Here is a 19717-nt window from a genome sequence, read left to right as displayed (position 1 = left end):
AAAGTAAAAAATAAAAATATATGGAAAACATTGTATACTTGGTGATAATCAAAGGGTAAAAGCCTATAGAATTGTGATGAATTTTACCGCAATATGCTGACCACCAAATATTTCATTTATCTATTTTTGGAAATTCGTTTGGAAACTCTCGTAGTCACAAAAATAACATAGTATTTAACATGTTCACTTTCTCGATGTATTAAAATAATTAAAATACCTTATTATTATTATATAACTGAGTAAGTGGTCGTCCTCACTAGTAGGCGCTGTTTTTCTGCAATACCCTTACACGCTGTCTACGCCTCATGCCAAAGATCGCTGCTTAGCCAAGACCCTTGACTCGTAATTATGTGGCGAGGTCGCCCGTATGCTTGACGACTTGTGAAAGACACGGCGGTGTCTTTTTTTCCAGTATCTCCTTTATACGAGGTAATGAAACGGAGGACCTCGGCAGACGGTCCCAAGGTCAGGTTACGGCAGAAACGCCAAACCCGGAAGTGCGAGTTTAGTCACCGGTCTTGTTTCACGGCAGACTGTCTTTAGTTTGAGTGCGGCGGTTACTACGGCTAACAGGCTAACTGCCTAATGCCGGGCCCTGGGCGGTGCTGTGTGTCTGCGCTGAGAAAAACACGGCGCTAAACAATGTCAGACAAAGCCAAACTGGGCTCCGCTTGACAACTAAAATATGTATGGGTCTTTATTTTAATTTTCACGAGTGACTTATTGATTGCGCCGTCCTTCAGGCTAAGAGCCGCACCGAGGTGTCCGTGTCCACGTCGCCCGAAATCCCTCGCCGCGGCTCCCTTAGTAGCTAACGAGCACTCGGTACTGTGTTGGAAAGGTAGGTTATCGACCAAAATGTTTTTTTTTCGCACCAGCTAGTCAGGACGCCGTCTAATGAAGTTGTTTTGCCCGCATTTAAACTTTTGATTGACGGGCAGCGGTATTGGGACGAGCCCTCAGCGCTGGGGACAGTAACTAGTTTCCGAAAGGCAGTTCACAATTTTAGCTCCCTAACTAGCTAACTAACTAACTAGTATGCCAGCTGTAGCCGAAAGGAGGCTATATTCCAGGGTAGTCATATTTAAAACCACGCAGTAGTCACTTAGCTTAGATGTCATTGTCGACATTGCAGAGTGATGCTGCAGGATAGCTTGTCTGATTTTAAGAGGGTAGCTTTTTGGCCACATCGCTTTCTGTGAACTCGGAGAGCTACTAATGTTCACCATATAATGCACACAAAGTTTGGTAACAAAAATAACATTTAATTTCCCGACATCATTTTGTGTACATTAAAATCTGGCCTTGGTTACATTTTTGTACGAAGTTGCATCGTTTTGCTCTGTACTGCAGTATTTTTTTTCAGTCTTTTATTTTAAAAGACATTAATATGGAAAGACTGCATCTTGTCAACTAGCTGGCAGCGATTTCTTGGGTGACCATGTAAAAGTTGAACAAAAGGAATATTAATATGTGTGTGTTGCTGCTGAGTAAGCATATAAAGTTCATGCTCAGCTCTGTTTACAAGGACACTTTCATTTCATTGTGTTTTTTCAGTTAGAAACTTTCACATGGTGATTGTGCCAGTATAATATAATGGTATTGCTTTGGATGCCTGCATATGCACTGTGTATCTCCATACTGTCATCTACAAGAAAAGTAACAACCAGGGGTACGTTTGCCTCATTAAACATTGCTTTACTGACTCGATACTCTCCAGTCTTAAATCTTGCAAAATATCCAGCCATGCATGCATGCATGCATCCATCCATCCATCCATGCATGCATGCATCCACTGTTTGGTATCAGTGGGTTTGGAGGAGGGGGCAGCAGTCTAAGCAGGGGTGTCCAGACCTCTCTCCCCAGCCAACTCCTACAGCTCCACCTTGGGAATTCCAGGGTTTTCCCTGGCCATCCAAGAGATATTATCTCTCCAGTGTGTCCTGGGTCTGCCCTGGGGCCTCCTCCTGGTTAGACTTGCCCGAAACACCATGGAGAATTCAGGAGGCATCCTAGATAGATGTCTAAACCACCTCAACTGGCTCCTTTCGATGCGGAGGAGCAGCGGCTCTACTTTGAGCCCCTCCCGAATGTCCGAGCTCCTCAGCCTATCTCTAAGCCTGTGCCCAGACACCTGCAAAGAAAACTAATTTCTGCTGGCTCTTTTCTGCAATCTCATTCTTTCGGTCAATCTTCAAAGTTAGTGAGTTTAGGTAAGGGTAGGAATGTAGATCGACCGGTAAATTGAAAGCTTTACCTTCTGGCTCAGTTCTGTTTGCCATGATGGAATGGTACAATGTCTACATTATTGCTGATGCTGCTCCGATTTGTCTGTCAGTGTCCTGCTCTCTTCTTCCCTCACTCCTGAACAAGACCCCAGGTACTTAAACTCTTGCTAAATAATGATACTGTACAGTATTAGTTCAGTCTACCTCAGTGTTTCTTAAAGTTCTTGGGGACCCACAGACAGTCTACGTTTTAGGAAGGAGCAAAAATGTGGCCGGTCTGGGAGGGAGCAAAACCATGGACCGGCTTTGGGTCCCCAAGGACTGGGTTGGGAGACACTGGGTTACCTTAAAGTCTGTTGTAACTACCAATAAAGCTGCAGTCGTGTGATTATTGGTTGTGCCGTCATACTCATACATAGAAATGAGCCCTTCCTGATTAGTGTATTGTGCGTCACATGAGAAATATGTCATTAGTTTTAAGCTTTCATCTTAATTCACTGAGCAGTAGAATGGTGTTTGTGGTTCTTCTGAATGGTGTAGTGTTGGAGTTAACCTGATTTTTTTTTTTCCCCACTTACCTATAGTGTAGACGTAATTTGCCATGTCTGAGTTTAATTTACAGTGGTGTTTTTGCCCAGTACATTGACCAGTTTTCCTGGGCCGGGTGCAGCTATGCGGCCAGCTTATTTAAAATTGAATCAGTCCGGCCTTTTATGTGTTTTAGCGATTTTCTGAACTGGTTCTGAAACTGAAATGCGCGCTGCATTTCAAAATCAGGTGGAGGCAGAAACCCTCTGGTCAAATACTGTTAAGTGCATTTGTGCTAGTAGTTTGTAATGCTCTTACTGTAAAGAATTCTCCATTTTGACTGTTGATTTGAGCTCTGATAAGTTTGAATGTCATCCGAGATGCCTGGTCGATTACTTGGAGCACCTGTTCAGGTGGAGGAAAAAATTGGTTTTTCATGGACTGAATTGTGCCTTGAACCTTGGTGATTTATTCTGAAGCTTTGTGTAGCACCGGGAAAAATAAGATGCCAATGAAATATTTTGGTGACCAGCATCTGAAGGAATGGAAACCTTTTGCTGACTGAGGAATGTGAAGCTCAAAGCTTTGGGGTTTGTTGTTCTCAGGAACGATGATCATGGTTCAGTTGTTAGGGTCATGCTGGCTCAGGTAGGATCCACTGGTTTGCTGACAGCGAATCTCATTGAACTTCTCTCACTTGATCAGTGGTTTTTGCTCCAAGTTTATTAGTTTGTAGGGATTCACCACTGTCAGAAACAAAATGGGACATTCTTATTCTTGTTTGCTATAGGCCAAGTAGAATTTTGGGTCAGTGCTTAAGTATTCACTGTATGGTAGTGTTTTAAATGAAGGAAAATACAGTGACTATATCCACCTCCGTTCTGTGTGCGTGGTGTTTACATGCTTTCCCCTCTGTTGGGTAGGATGACTCTGAATACTCTAGTTTCCACCCACAGTCTACAGACATGCAGTTAGGCTAACTGGGGTCTCCAAATTGCTCAGAATGTTTGTGTATGTTTGACCGTATGCATGCTCCTTGTGATGGTTTGGCATCCCATCCAGGCTGTACTCCAACCTTGTGCCTGGCGCTACTCAGGATAGGCCCCCCTGTGAAATCCAGAAACATGAGGCTAGGTGAAGTGGTCTTTCTATGCTGCCCATAATGTGTGCGTCTTGTGGTTAACTCACATCCTGTCCAGTGTATCCTTATGCTTCCTGGGATACGCTGAGGGCTAAGCATATATTGGCTAAGGAGTTATGGAAAGAGAAAACAGTAAACCTTGAAGAAAATAACTTTAATAGTATTACATACATTGTCCTCACTGTACAGTTTAATACCTCTTGTGGTATAGATTCAGCTCCTGTTTAACGTTGATGTTGTATTGCTGTTTGGCTGCCTCATTAGTCTTGCATTCCACTGACTCACCACAGGACATAATGTCCTTGTCTGGAATGGCTTACCTTAGGAAGGGTTACGCCATGAAGCTGGCTTGAGGTCAATCATGGGTGGGAGTGTCCTGAAACGGCAGCCAGCTGTCCCGAGGAGATCGTTGGATCGGCTGTTTCCTGCTCTATGCTACGTCACTGTGAGTGCCTGATTAGTAGTTGATGTACCTTTTCACTCTGAGAAGCTGCAGCATTCTTATTGGCTCATATTTTGCTCTCTGATAAATTGCGGTGAACAAGCCCTAGGAGTGGTTTGAGGTTTATTCAAGTAGCTCATTAATTTGTACCAGATCCCCCCAACCCCCCAAGGGAAATTACTAGCAAATTAGTTAATAGTTTTTTTTTTTTGCTAACAAAAAATCTTGAACTGTGTTTCCTCCTGGTATATGACATGTTTGTACAAGGGCACTCCCTTCTGCAACTGTTAATATTTTTCAAATTACCTTTTGTTGATAGGAAGTGCTGTTTCCTTGTCCGTTCATCATTGCCTGCAGCCGAAATGTGATATGTGGTCACATCCCAAGTGCCCTTCTGTCATGAACATCCAGACAGATGATATTTAAAAGGAACAAAAGTGGGGTTACTAGTAAAAAAAAAAAAAAGCAGGAATTGCCTGTTGTATAGAAACACAAAAGTAAGAGAAATAAGCCGAGTAGTAAACTTCATAGTAATACACATGTGAACATGAAAAGGTTTTAGGAAGGGCATGTTCTTGCTGATTATCAGGACAAACAAAAATCTATTTGAGATCTTCACAAATAGTCTGTTTGCATATGGAAATGAAGTGCAGGATCAAAGGATGTATGTTAAACATCATGCTTGCTCTTTCATTTTTAGGCTCTGAAGATTTAATCAGCCCCTATGCTTTAGTATAGAAGTCTGAGACATTCGCGTATGGTTCTGCTTTAACTTATTTGCGATGTTTAATAACTCGGAGATGACATTAAAATTGATTGGCAGTCGAAGCAGCATGCACTGCGAAAGTCAGTGAATCGACTGAATGAGAGCTTTCTCTTTGTGGCCGGCGGAGATGGGTAATTCCAGCCATCTCCGTGTGAGTATTTATAAATATTTAATGAAGCTGGTGCTTTGGTCAAAGTGTCAGCTGTCACTCTGGTCGGAATTGGTTTCCTTCCACAGCTACGCAGTGAGCATCCTATCCCTCGCTGTCATTTCCTTTTCTTCCTTCAGCCTGTTTTTTTCCCTACTAATAGGACAGGGTGATTTATCATCTTTTATTGCTTGCAGAGGCTTGTTTAATGTTAAAACGTTGAGCTTCCTTGTGGTGAAAACAGGACTTTGCTATTCTTGTTTGGATTTCGTTATAGTGCACTCAAATTACTGCTGCAGTCTTACTCTCTAATGTTTAGGTTCAAGCAAACTTTTTCAGTCATACTGGAAGGAAAAGCCACTTCTTATGGTCTTTCTGCTTTCTTTATGTACAGCAAAATCAGCTGTTTATTGGTAGAGATGGATTGTCGAAGGCCTTTATCCCTATAGGGGTGTCATCTCAACCTTGGTGCCTTTGTGCTGATTCAGCTGCTGCGAGTCCTGGTGTGATGAACAATGACCCTCTTTTGTCGGAGCTCTCCCAGTAAACGTTGCTCTCCCGCCTCACCTCCTTCCCGCAGGTCCCCTGTTCAGGCACAGGTATGTGGTGAGCACGGAGCTGGACTGCAATGAGCTCGGCATACTTTTCTCCGTTCAGCTGAAGGGGGCCAGGCAACAGTGTGAGTTTTGTGAGTTTTACCAGGAAACTCAACTCTGTTTTAAAGACAGTTTCCTTAAAGTGAATCACATTTGGTAATTGCTGAGTGAGTAGGTTTTGTCACAGTATCGTTACAGCCAACCACATATTGACTGCTGCATAATATCAACCATGTGTGTCTTGTGTGTTTTTAAATATTTGTAGTAGTGATGGGAATGTATATTTGCCCTGTCTTGGGTACACCCTCACAATCCTTTCCTAAGGTGGGTACTCTACTCTAAATACATAACTTGTATTGGATCAGTGACTATTACCTTACAGGACGCCCTCCCCCCTCCCTGTTCAGTTTTCTATGACAGGTAGCCTCTGAGAAAGGATGGATCCTCTGACCCCAGCCCTCCAGAAAGGGCCTTTGCCCCCCGTACCGTTGAGGACTGCCAGCAAACTCCCCAGTGCAGAAGCCCCCCTCACCAAGACTGTCGATGGGCTGCATGTGGCCCAGGACAATAACACAGCAGGAATCAAGTTTTCCTCAGGTGTGCAAAAGTCCAGAAATTGTATAGGTTGTACTTGTTCAGCCAGTGAAGTCTTGCTGCATCGTTTGATGTTCTTTAAATAGATGGTCCAGGACTGACCCTTGCTGTTCTCGGCTTTGAAGACCATTTCAACCATGCAGTGAAGGTGGAGGAGAGCAGAAACCAGCAGAACCGCAGCGCTGCTCCTCGGGAACCTCCTCCACTCCCTCCACTGCCCCCCGGCAAAGGCTCCTGCAATCCCCCCTCCACAGGAGCTGGGGGACTCCTCAAAGACCGGCCGTCGGCGATGCAGGGCAGGAACGGCGTCCCCGCCATCAAAGAGTAAGCGTGTCTGTCTGTGCAGATCGCAGCGGGGAAGAGGAAGGACTGTAATGGTGCATGGTTTAGCTTCTCGCTCTTTAAGTTTTTCTTGCTTTCATTTCATCAGCCATTTTCTGGTCAAATGGATACATTTATTGACATACGCAGAACCTAAATTCACATGTAGAGGTTCCACACGGAATAGATGCTAATTGCGGCTGTGAATTCGTTACGGCCAATGCTGGTTACAGCCAGTCATAATCGCCGGTTTGGGAACCGTTTGGTTTCCCAGTAAATTACACCAGCACCGGAGAGAAAGTAGCTGATAAAACCAAGGCAGTCTGCCGGCCCTGTTATGCCGAGATTGCATATGTTGCTGGAAACGCATCCAACATGCTAACTCATCTGGGGAGTCATCAAGCGAGCGTCTACGACCGGAGCAAAGCAGAATCAGAATCTGCAAGGTGGTCTCCCCGTGGTTTTGTTTGCCTAGAAATTCAAACCAGGCTAAAAAAATAGATGTCATCATACTCTGAAGTAGAAATCTTTGGATTTAGACAGGATTTTAGTTCATTATGATTATGATGTGCAAGCAAGCATCTCTTGGTTTTATTCAGGAACCGTGGACCAAGTTTATAATAAATCGTGGATTTTTCTGTAGCCATACACCCCTAATAACAATGGTATGAGATTCGGCTTTTAACGTAAATCTTTCCTAAGCACAGATATTTTAAAGTTGTATGTAATGAGTTACAGTGTTTGATGAATAGCACCGTGAGGGAAGTGATGAGCTCCTGCTGCACTGATGTAAAAATCTTCTTCCCTCTAGTCAGAGGCCGCCTAACTGGAATTATAGCCCCACCTCCAACACTGTGCGGCAGGCCATGTTCTCCAACCAGGCCGTCCAGAGGGAGGGTCTCATCAAGCACCTCCTCACAAAGAAGGAGAATGACTATGTCGACATACAGAACTTCCGGTGGGCTCTGCTGACCTTCACTTGTATGGTGTTTTGAGTGGAGATTAACTAATTAACTATTAATAAATCATTGGGGAATGCAGCTTATAAATCGTCAGGGAATGTTTAAACTGTAGCCATTGAATCATAGTGAGTGGAGTCTATGAACCTAAGTCAGGAAAATGTAAGGGGTTATTGTATTTTAAAGTTCCATTTTAGCTACCAGGGCATTAGTAGCATTCAGGACATTTTGCAGTTGATTTGCAGCTCAATGGTGAGTTTGTGTGCCTGTGCCGCACAGATTCTTCGTGGGGACGTGGAATGTGAACGGCCAGTCGCCGGACAGCGGCCTGGAGCCGTGGCTGTGCTGTGATGCCGAGCCGCCAGATGTGTATGCTGTGGGGTCAGTATCGGGGGCAGTAGACGGAGGATTGCCGCCTGGGAAAAGCAGCTAAACAGGCAAATTTTTATAAAAAAAAACCAAATAATTTCATTGTCCTGAAATGTTCTGCAGCCTACTTAATTGTCAGTCTTATGGGAAAACAAACTCAACATCTGTGCTTTCTTATTGTAATTCTTTACAGCCTGTGTTATCCAGTTAATGTTATTTCAGTTCACATAAGGCACCGTACTAAGGATTACAGCAAACCGGCCAAATTACGCTTTGAGCCTCGTGTTGTCTAGCATTTCAGTGTACTGGGCTCCTGCTCCTGTAGCCATTTCCGCTCTCATGACTTCCCGGTTCCTCCTCCCCGTCAGTTTCCAGGAGCTCGACTTGAGCACAGAAGCCTTCTTCTACCTGGACTCGGCCCGAGAGCAGCAGTGGATGGAAGCCGTGGAGCGGAGCCTGCACTCCAAGGCCAAGTACAAGCAGGTGACGGCCGTAGCTCAGTGGGGAAAAAAACTGTCAGTTTACGCTTGAAGGATGGGGACCCCACGTCAGTGCCGAGTCGATGACCGTGTCTGTCGTTGTGACATGTATTGACCTCTGGCATGGTGAGCTAAAGGTCCCATATAGTTGAAGCAGAAGATTAACAGCTGCAGACGACTAACAGCTGTTAGTATACAGTCTAAGAATTTTGCAATTTTTGTTTTTTAATTTTTGAGACTAGTTCCAAAGCAAATGTACAAAATTTTCAGTTTCTGAAAAGGTTAGTATCTCTGCTTCATGAATATTTAATCTCATTGTAATCATTTATTTCCTCAATTTCAGTTTAATTACTGCCTAAACTAAAAATCAAGACCCTCCATGTTTGCCCTATAGATCCGTCTGGTCCGGCTAGTGGGCATGATGCTGCTGGTGTACGTCAAGAAGGAGCACAGGAACTACATCAGAGATGTGGCGGCAGAGACCGTGGGTACGGGAATCATGAGCAAAATGGTACGGGCCGGTTGTGGGACTGACCTCGGGAGTCGCCTAACCTCATTGCCCACATCGGGTGCTGGGCCGTCTCCTGCTCTCCTTTCACCAATTAGACCTGAGGTGGCTTTGTGTTTCCAGGGCAACAAAGGAGGTGTGGCTGTGCGCTTCGTGTTCCACAACACCAGCTTCTGCTTCGTCAATTCCCACCTGGCGGCGCACGTGGAGGACTTTGAGCGACGCAATCAGGACTACAAGGACATCTGTGCGCGCATGAGCTTCCACCTACCAGACTGCCCCCCGCTCAGCATCGTCAAGCACGAGTGTGTTGCCCTTACCCTCTTATTCACTTATGTCTCAGACATGACACCTTATCGTACCTCAGCCATGCTGCTGACGACAGAAATATCTTCTGCGCTGCGAATATTATTGCACGATGGAGAAAAAAGCGGTCAGCAGTAGAGATGTTTGTGTTTAACTTTTCCAGCGTAGTAATCTGGCTAGGAGACCTGAACTACCGTCTGTGTATATACGATGCATCTGAAGTCAAGAACCACATCTTCCAGAAGGAACTGAAGAAACTTCAGGAATTTGACCAGGTGAGAAGATTGGTAGGGACATATATTCACCATGCAAGAGACTCTCCAGCAGACCAGGAAGCTGAACGGTGTGGAACAGTGTGCAGGGATGTGCATTTCAGTGGTTATGGGGTGGGGATTGGGTTAGGGATAGGGATAGGCTCTGCACTGGCTCAAAGAGGAGAGCAAACTCATTTCTGAGAGATGGACCAGATTGTCTCGGACAAGCACCTGACCATAGTTGCCTTGAAGCAGAATATCTCACGCTGGTTCCTGCGTCTTGTGGGAATGAGAGGCACATTACCCCGGTCACTTGACTCCCCCAGTTACTGAATTGGAGCATTCACTTCATGGCGACTTTGTGTCAGCAGAGAGATTGAGAAGTCATGCCTACGGGGATGGATTTTGAAGCACAGCTCTCTCTTTGTTTATCTGGCATTCTAAGCTCAACATCCAGAGGCAGACGCGGAGAGCGTTCACCGATTTCATAGAGGGAGAGATCAGTTTCAAACCAACCTACAAATACGACCCTAAAACAGATCGATGGGACTCAAGGTAACCTCTTCAGCTGCATATGACCCTTTCTCCTTTGCCTCTGCCACACAGTAGTGGTTCAGCATTCAAGCACTAATTTCTACTGCGTTCTGCTGTCACCTGGTTGAATTGGGGTCTTTCTAAACGACTTGCGTCTTCCATTTTGTATGGCTAAATGCTTGTAAAATAGGATAGGCTTTAGTATGTCCAAGTATCCTTCTCTACATGGGTATGTTTAAAGTGCTTAGCTTATTTAAATCTTTCACTGTCCATCCATCCATCCATCCATCTTCAATAAGTATTTATTCAAGCAGGACATATAGCTGTTCCAGACCTCTGTACAAAGTACAAAATGCATCTGAGAATCTTTAAAGTGTTAATCAAGCATGTTAAGATGGCCATGATGAAGAGATTGAGGTTGTGGGCGGACTCGTCTTTTCTAAATGCACTCTCCGTCACCCGTCCTACGTTCTTAAATACAGTCTATGTGTTTTGTTTGCTCCTAGCGGAAAGTGCCGGGTCCCAGCCTGGTGCGACCGCATCCTATGGAGGGGCAGCAGCGTGAAGCAGCTGCACTACCGCAGCCACATGGAGCTGCAGACCAGCGACCACAAGCCCGTCAGCTCGCTCTTCAGCGTAGGGGTGAGCCCGCTGACCGCGAAATGCTAATGGATAGCTGCTAACTGCTAATGGCAGTTAGCTGCTAACTGCTAATGTTCCTTTTCCGATTCGATCATTTTTTGGGCAAGAACAAATTAAATTGGATCCTGGGTGTTTTGAAGTTTTCAAAATAGCATAACCTTGTGCGTCCTTTGTTCAAATGCTCTTACCAATTGGTATAACTAAAATAACCTATGGGGCACAGCAGCTAATTGTATTACTGATTTTTTAATACTAATTAATGGGAGATTAGCAGGTCTTGGCTCATGACCTCATCTTGTTCTGCCATTAACCAGACGTCATTCTATTGATTTATGAGGTATTCAATAGCGAAGCTACATCCTCATTACAAACTTAAATATCAACATAATCAACATTTAAAACAAAATTTAAAACTTACTATGAAAGTAGCAGTAAGTCTGCAAACCACACCCCATGTTTCCATCGAAAAATGACACTCTAGGGTGAGAAATAGCTCTTCACTCGCTGCCAAGTTATGCCAGCTAGCCTTTGCATGTGGCGGACGGCGACTTGGCCTCAGTCTCGTGTCTCCTCCTCAGCCTCGGAAATGCTATTCTGTGATCAGTGGGAATGGGAGACCCTCGTCCTACACCCCGTGACTCATGCCCGTTTCGTTTCCTTGGCAGTGGATGACACACACCCTATGAAGTCATTCACCATATGACTGTATAACTTTTTGCAAAATTGCAAGATGCCATTTGTGCTCTGTCATCTCAGTCCTACCCAGCTTCTTTCCCTGGAATTTCATCAGGGGTGGCTCGTTACATTTGATCCTCTTTACGTTGAATATTTGTATGAGGTTGTAAGCTGCGGTATTTAAGGATGGTGTCTGTAGATCCCTTTTGCACTGTGCCGTCTTGCATCAGGTTTTGATAAGATGATGAAACGGCACATTCACCTCCTTAAACTCCAATTCCAGAGCGATTATTCAGATCTACAGTGTCTCCTTTCCAAATCCTTAGTTAGCTTAGGCTACTACGTCATGATGGGTCATGATTAGTCTGTACTATAATGAATATTTCAATTTTATCACTGGAAGTGATAAATGTTGTATTATAAAAATGAATGCCTTTTATAAGGAGTTTCCCAGCCCTACTATGCAACAGGGTCACATCGATATGGAGGCGAGTGACATGCTGTTGCCTTTGCCTTTCTTTGCGAGTGATGCTCTGAGCTCCCACTTTGATGCTCTGCATTCATAAAGTCGCATCTTAGCCCAGTTGTATCTGCTTTCTCTTAAATTTTTAATTTTTTTTTTGCATTAATGCGGCCGGCACAGTGACTCTGCTCGGGCAACGTTAATAGGACCTCGTCCTTTTGCTTGACCCGGTCCTGAGTGTGACCTGCATGATCCCGTCTCCTAGGTGAAGGTGGTGAACGAGCAGCGCTACAAGAAGGTCTTCGAGGAGATTGTCCGCACGATGGACAAGATGGAGAATGACTTCCTGCCGTCCTTATCGCTCTCTCGGAGGGAGGTGAGTGGCATGTCCTCTCTGGCCATATGTTGGGTGCTCGCAGGAGGACTGTGAATCATGCTGCCGTGATTCATAATCGGCTGGGTCACAAAAATAGGGCTTAGCTAGACTGTGCCCTTTTATGTTGGCTTGTCTTGTAGGATACCTCTAAAATTCCGTTTAACTGAACCACACTCGCTGGTTAGACTCTTACTAGGCAGAAGTTGCAGGTGTCTCTTAGCAATACGGGCACTCAGCGTCAGTTTCCGGTGCGACATGCTCTTCGATTTGCTCCCCTTTCTGTAGTTCGCCTTTGAGAACGTGAAGTTCAGGCAGCTTCAGCGCCAGCGCTTTGTGGTCACCAACGACGGGCAGGTCCCCTGCCACTTTGCCTTCATCCCCAAGCTCAACGACTCCCAGTACTGCAAAGCCTGGTTGCGGGCTGAACCCTGCGATGGCTTCCTGGAGCCCTGTGAGTCCGGGATTGCTTAACCGATGAGCAGCATTCGCGTGGATGCTGGTGCTTAATGTTTTTTTACTTGTTCACCATCAAAACCTGAGTGATGCAGTTTCGGCCTCTTTGTAGACGAGAATCTAGAGATCAACCTGGAGGTGTACGTCAGCAAGGACTCCGTCACCCTCCTGAATTCTGGAGAGGACGCCATTGAGGACATTCTGGTGCTGCACTTGGATCGGGGCAAAGACTACTTCATCACCATTTCCGGGAACTACCTGCCCAGCTGCTTCGGAACCTCTCTGGAGGCACTGTGCCGCATGAAGAAGCCCATCCGTGAGATCCCTGTCAGCAAGCTCATCGACCTGGTGAGTGTTAGGGTTAGGAAGCCAACGTAGACATTTTGGGGGGAGGTCTCCAGGCACAGATTGGCTTATTTCTTCTTGAACCATAGCAATATATGCAACCCACAATTAGAAATCAATGCTCCATATCTGCTGCTCTTAAGCAAACGATGACTAGAAGGCTTGGCCAATGTGCCCTTTACCATTGTCTCTGTAGGCTAGAAGTAGACATATTCTGCTGCCATACTTTGTTCTTTTGGCCTGCTGAAAGGAAGTGGGTCTGTTTTTAGGAAGCTGTGGCTAAGTTTTGACTGACGCATCTTTTCTCTCTGACTTCCAACACACTTATTGATCTGAGGAGCTTTTTCCTGAGTGGGGAGTTAAGCATGAAGTCAGGCTGCGCTGAGTCTTGGCTGATCTTCGTCTGCCATGCCTTGAAGCACAGTGGAGAACATATTGCAAAACTGGTTTATTTCATTCGTGACATTCCAGAGCAGCTCACCAACGATGGCCTGTAAAGGCATTTTCAAAGACAGCATCAGATCTCTGCTTTTTTCCCACCTACATCTTTCTTCCTTGTGGTTCTTTTACTGTAATTTAGTGTCAGGGGCTCAAGTTCTGCAGCTGACTTTCTCTGTGGTACTTGATTGTCAGTGACTTTCTTTTCTCTTTTTCCTCGATTTCTTTTCGCTTCCTTTTCCTGTCATGATCACTCTCTCTCACTGTTTGGCCTACGTGGTGCTCAGGGAGAAGACAGCTTCTCAGAGAAGGTAAACAATTTGGTGCAATCCAGTCTAGCTCTGAGTTTTCTATGAACATAAACCTTTTCCGCAGAGCTGAAATAAAATATGTTTGCACATTAGAATTCTATAGACAGGATCATGATGTTCTTTGGAAATGGGTTATTCATGTTACAGGAAATCACCATCGCACTTCTGTTTAGTTCGTTGACCTCTGTCCTCGTTTTTAACTCACAGATATTGATTTTAGGTCTATATATTTTTGCTTAGGTGTAAGCAGGCCTGTTGTAGGTTACACTTTTTATTTCACATAATTGCTGTAGTTTTTGTAGTTGTAAAATAGCTATTCCTTCAGTTTTGGATGGAAAATATTGTATTATATATTTGGTTTTTAAATACAAGAATGGAAACACTTTCTTAGAAGATAGGGTTAGCAGGTGCATTGACTGGCTTAGGAAACGAGGTCAGGAAGTGAGTGAGCCAGCACGTTACATTAGCCCTGACTAGCTATTAGAGTTTCCTTCTATCGGGTTTCTCCTGTGTCTGGGCGGTGGTGCTCCTGGAGTTTATTTTTAGCTCATGCTGTGTTAGCACTCCACTTACAAAATCTGGCAGAATGTGATACTGTGATGTGGTTCTTCTCCAGTGGGCGGTGGTGTGGTCCCTGCATTTAACACTAGCTCTTTGTACTGGCAGTAAAACCTTAACGTTTTTTATATATATATATATATATATATATATATATATATATATATATATATCTCAGTGCAAGCATCCTGCAGAAATATTGCATGCTTTATAATTGCTTTGTAACTGTACGTGGTTAGTTTGGGTCTGGTTTGCATATTCATGATCAAATTTGGAACTCTTTGAAACTAGGAGAGGACCAGGATGAACTCCCTCCTGGTAGACCCCGGTGGGTCCGAGGATAGGCCCCTGAAGATCCCCAAGGAGGTGTGGCTGCTGGTGGACCACCTGTTCACTAAGTCCTGCAACCAGGTGAGCTACAGGGATGAGGCTGACCTTCCAGCACAGAGGGAAGTAGTTTTAAGTTCTTACCTCTGTTCACCGTGCCACCTGCTTCCAGGAGGACCTCTTCCAGACGCCTGGTATGCAGGGCGAGCTTCAGAATATCATTGACTGCCTGGACACCAGCATTCCTGAAACCATCCGTATCCTTTCCAGCCTGAATCTGCTTTCTGTTTGTTTTTGCTAGTGTAGACACATCTACAGATGACTGTGGGGACTTGCAAAGGAAATGTCCTTATCGCTTTATTTCTTAACCTTATTTTACTGAAGCACTATTTAACGTAATACAGAACTATTCCTCTTTCTGTAAGACGGAGAAGAATCCCTGTTTCCAACTTGACCCATTCTTAGTCCATTATATCTGACAGAGAGAGTTGTGTGCAGAAAATGCTTTAATCCAACCGCATGTTCCTTTTTTAAATGGGGTGTGTTTGTAGCACTTTAGGGCTTCCTTATCACCCATCGTGACAGTATGCTGACAATATGGTGGTCTTGTTCTGTGTATTCATAAAGTGCTGTGGTCTTCTGCAGAAAGAGCACCACCAGGATACTATCTATCTGAGCAGCAAATGGCTGCAAAGAGAGAGCTAATCGTTTTGGCATTATAGCTAAGCTCTGAAGCAAACTGCAGTGTATTTAGATGTTGGGTGTTTTGCAAGCATGTTGGGGCTTTTTTGACTGAGAGTGTCTGAGCCTTGAATGCGGCTGCCTCGTTAGCCCCTTGAATGCGGCTGCCTCGTTAGCCCCTTGAATGCGGCTGCCTCGTTAGCCCCTTGAATGCGGCCGCCCCGTTAGCCCCTTGAATGCGGCCGCCCCGTTAGCCCCTTGAATGCGGCCGCCCCGTTAGCCCCTTGAATGCGGCCGCCCCGTTAGCCCCTTGAATGCGGCCGCCCCGTTAGCCCCTTGAATTTACTCCTGCCTCCTTTCTCTCACTCTGTCGGTCATGGCTATGGCTCCTCTGTGGTGCGTTTGCTCCCTGACTAGCTGACCTCAGCCGGCAGTAACCACTCTGTGGCCGAGGCCTTGCTGATCTACTTGGAGGCCCTGCCGGAGCCCGTGGTCTGTTACGAGCTCTACCAGCGCTGCCTGGAATGCTCTCACGACATCCGTCTCTGCAAACAGGTGTGTGGATCCCTGGTCCTCCTCCTCCACACTTCTCTAATGGAAGATCTTTCATATCTTTTAGTGATGTGTGCCACAGGTTAGCCTTTCATCCTATTTTGTGTAGTTCAATGGCATTTTTAAAATACAGCAGCCACTCTGTGTCATTAAAGCTCTCTAAGTGATTGTAGTTTTACTTTGGAAGCGTTCAGTGCTCAGCACTGCTAGCAGATCTGATGGTTGTGTGCCCTGACAGCTGATTTCACAGCTGCCTCGCGCGCACCGTAACATGTTCCGGTACCTCATGGCCTTCCTGCGGGAGCTGCTCCGCTGCTCCCATAGCAACAACCTCACAGCCAGCCTCGTAGGTTAGTGCTCACTTCCCCCCCGCTCTTCTTGAAGGCCCTGTGCGCATGTTCAGAAGTGTCATTAACTCTGGCTCTTCCTGTACCTCTTCAGCAACACTCTTCGCCAGCCTTCTTATACGGCCCCCGCCGAATTTCGTGAGCAGGCAGACATCACAGGACCGCCAGAAAGCCATCAACTTCATCCTGACCTTCCTCATGGGTGGCGATGAAGAGTGAGGGCTCCCTGGGCGGGGCTCTGAGGTCCCTCCCACTTCTCCAGCGGTCAGGACTCCCTCAACTCCACGGAGGGTCAGATGTCCTACTGGTACTTACAACAACGCTCTAGGAAACATTCACATCATATGGATTTTCTGTGCCAAAAAGAAAAACTTTATCATTTGGCCTGGATGTGTGAATGTGCCCTTCATCGATGATGATGATGATTACTATTATTATTATTATTATTATGATAATGATAGTCATTTGTTGAAGCACTAGTGATGAATGACACTAACGACTATGTATAGGGCACTGGTAAGACTTTTTATACTCATGTAATGCATAAACTCAGAATTCCTCATGTATGGACATCAATGTCGAATCACATATCGAACTGCTTACTGAGGTCCATTTGAGGTGAACCAGACAATCCTAAGTCATGTAATGAGTGAAGATCATCAGCGGATGCTGGGATTCTACTTGCCGTTACTTCTCCCTTCTCCTCAAGGGGATGTCATATTTCACTCCTATCTGTAGCATCTTTGTTGCTCTTCTTGCAATGAGAGGAGCAGTTCACCCTTTCAACTTAGTTTTTAACAAGCCAGTTTTAAGAGTATATTTATTTTGATTTGCTTTGTGCGTGTTGGTGTAACACATACCCCTTCATGTTTTATATCTTCAAGAAGTGTAGCCATTGCAGTCGTGTGTTCGTGCATTCGACTGTTTTGCTCTGTGTCGTTGCATCTCTGCGTGAATCCTAACATCACCACGGAAACCCTTCATCACAGTGGCCGTCGAGTGTGTCCACGTACCACTGGCTTTGGCCCTGCTGCTTGTCACAGCGCATGAGATGCGAAGAACAGGAAGCTGCTATTTATCCACCACGATCTGATTACTTATCTATGATTTGTAGAAGTGAGCTCACTTCACCTCTGCCTTCTACATTTGAAAAACCGATCATGCGCACTACAGTCTTGGTGCCGCATAGAGCTGATGTCTCACCTTTCAGAGCAGGTTCTGTGGCCGGTGCCTGTCAGTATAGTGTCTACTGTCATCTCCTAGCTACTGGTGCACGAATGACGTTCTCCCTTCTGTGTATATTTGTATGTAGGATCATGTATTATGTACACTAAGCTCTTTGTTCAAAATGCATTCTTAAGTATTTGCTTTTCAAGTATGACATCACAGAATGCACAAGAAATTCCCAGAATTCTAGCACGTTAGAGCAGCAAAAAAAAAAAAGCTTCCTCTTTCACAGAACAGATGAATATGATTATTGTGCAGACTGGTTGTTGGCCCTGAAGTATATCTTTCTGTAAACATTAATGACAGCTGCATGGCTGTTGCTATACTTGTCATCTCCAGCTTTCAGATGCAGAGAGGGCTACAACCTTGCAGAAGTGTTCCTTGTCTATGTAAAGCAGTCGTGTTTGGAATGTCCCCACAAAAGACTATCAGCGACTCCTGTCCACTCCTCAGAAGCGCTTATGCAATACCCTACTCTGTTGTCATGGCAGCACGCTCCTCACCACAATATTTGAATCTGAGGTGGGACTGTGCCCCATTCTGAAAGCTGTGCGAATCTAAGACGACGGGCTGGTTTGTATCCTGGCAAATGGGGAACCGTGCTCTGCTTATAATCCATAACCTCTGGCGCTTGCTGTCTGCCAAAACAGATTTGCCAAACGGTGACTTCGGTGAAAATAATGGTTTGCTACAGCCACTGCCTGTCTACAGCCTGGAGCCCTGCTTCTATTCAGTCTTTTTCCACAACACTACTCTTCGTAGATGAGATCAATATTGTCCACGTTCCCAGAGACGTTCAGTATGTTGTGTTTCGGTAGTCCTGGCTGTTCAGTGTTAATCCCCTCCATCCATGGTGACGTGCTGCTGGCTGACAGGACCAGTGTTGAAAACAGCCTCTGTTTATGAATCTTTTGGATCGTCGCAAATATCCTTAAGCAGGATGGGAATAATTGTTAAATCAGTTATTACACTGAGATTATCTTTAATACGTCACTAATTTTTTTCTAGGGCTCTTTAGGACCTGTCCTAGCCTACGATTCGCTCTTATGGTACGTCTGCGGTATGTTCTCAATACACACCTATTCAAAAATTTGTCCCAGTTTTGGTAACTTTAATTTATTAAATAGAAATAAAGATTTGTTGCTTTTGCTGAGTTGTTTTCTCTTTACTACCTAACTCACCAGTGAAGTTTCTTCAGGGAAATGCAGAAGGAAATTGATTCCTTTCCTCTTCCTGGAGACAGAGGGCGCACATACTATGGCTATTGTAGAGACACCAAATCACTTAATTCATTGGTGTAGAACAGTGGTCTCCACACTTTTCTGCAGTGAGAGTAAGAAAATGTACAACAGTATATTTGCCAGCCGGAACTTTCTTTGGATCTTGGAGGTTGGAGGGTAGTGAAGGTTCCTGTGGCTTCCATCATAGTCAGGAGTGAGGGACATTCAAGCAGAGGGACGTCCAGGAGATTTGTGGAGAGATCTGGACAGTGGTTTTCAATTTGACAGAAACATAAATGGGAGGTACTGACCAAGTCCAGATGTGTAACAGGTAAAAGGTTACCTGAGAAGACTTGTAGCAATAATCTGTTAAAGGAGTGTGAACGGGTCTGAATACTTAGGAAAATGAGTCATTTCACTTGGTATTTTTAATACATTTACTGAAAAATATTTTTTATGAATGTTTCTGTCTTTTGGGTGGTGTGCTGATGCTAAAAGAGAACCAGTACAATTCTTTATAATTGGGTCTGCAAGATAAAATGTGGAAGAATTTGAGGTGTCTTTTTAAACACGCTGCATATCTCTCGAAATCAAGTTTATTTGACATTATTTACGCTGGGGATTGAAAGCTTTCCAAAATTTATCGAGTACCCATGTTTAGGAATCGGACATGAATTAATATGTAAATATGTTTCTGTTTTGAGTTCTTTACGAGGCGCCCAAAAACAGCCTCACCTGCATGAAGAATACTTGCATAAGTGGTCAATGATGGGCAAAGATTAGTCGGGTTAGAATAAGTAAGGGATCAATGGCATGCGAAATTAAGTCCTGTTGGGCAGTCTCATCGCTGAGAGCTGTCTTTGTCTTTGGACATTTCGCAACTAGCTTTAGCATCATCTATGCATGATGCACTTTGCTTCGTGTGAAAT

The 19717-nt window shown here is 44.9% G+C and overlaps 1 protein-coding gene across 6 annotated transcripts; it reads left to right on the top strand.

The window, feature by feature from the left end:
• The first annotated feature begins 266 nt into the window (after nt 1–266).
• LOC125713496 (inositol polyphosphate 5-phosphatase OCRL-like) lies at nt 267–18721 on the top strand. 6 transcript variants are annotated; one of them, XM_048984691.1, is made up of 22 exons: nt 446–841; nt 4223–4342; nt 5834–5932; nt 6257–6446; nt 6530–6767; nt 7576–7722; nt 8003–8104; nt 8461–8575; nt 8966–9082; nt 9203–9384; nt 9549–9660; nt 10085–10194; nt 10680–10815; nt 12219–12329; nt 12615–12780; nt 12895–13130; nt 13853–13876; nt 14726–14845; nt 14934–15018; nt 15870–15997; nt 16233–16344; nt 16436–18721. In XM_048984691.1, the coding sequence occupies exons 4-22, from the start codon at nt 6287–6289 to the stop codon at nt 16558–16560; spliced, it is 2526 nt and encodes an 841-aa protein (XP_048840648.1). In that variant the 5' UTR covers nt 446–841; nt 4223–4342; nt 5834–5932; nt 6257–6286; the 3' UTR covers nt 16561–18721. The 6 variants fall into 6 exon arrangements, with proteins under 6 accessions (XP_048840647.1, XP_048840648.1, XP_048840651.1 ...); XM_048984690.1 differs by lacking the exons at nt 446–841; nt 4223–4342 and adding an exon at nt 267–429; XM_048984694.1 differs by lacking the exon at nt 4223–4342 and having other exon boundaries at nt 6569–6767.
• The last annotated feature ends 996 nt before the right edge of the window (nt 18722–19717 follow it).

Source organism: Brienomyrus brachyistius, chromosome 18 (assembly GCF_023856365.1).
Source record: "Brienomyrus brachyistius isolate T26 chromosome 18, BBRACH_0.4, whole genome shotgun sequence".
Classification (NCBI taxonomy): domain Eukaryota; kingdom Metazoa; phylum Chordata; class Actinopteri; order Osteoglossiformes; family Mormyridae; genus Brienomyrus; species Brienomyrus brachyistius.
This window is presented reverse-complemented; position numbering and strand designations above follow the sequence as displayed.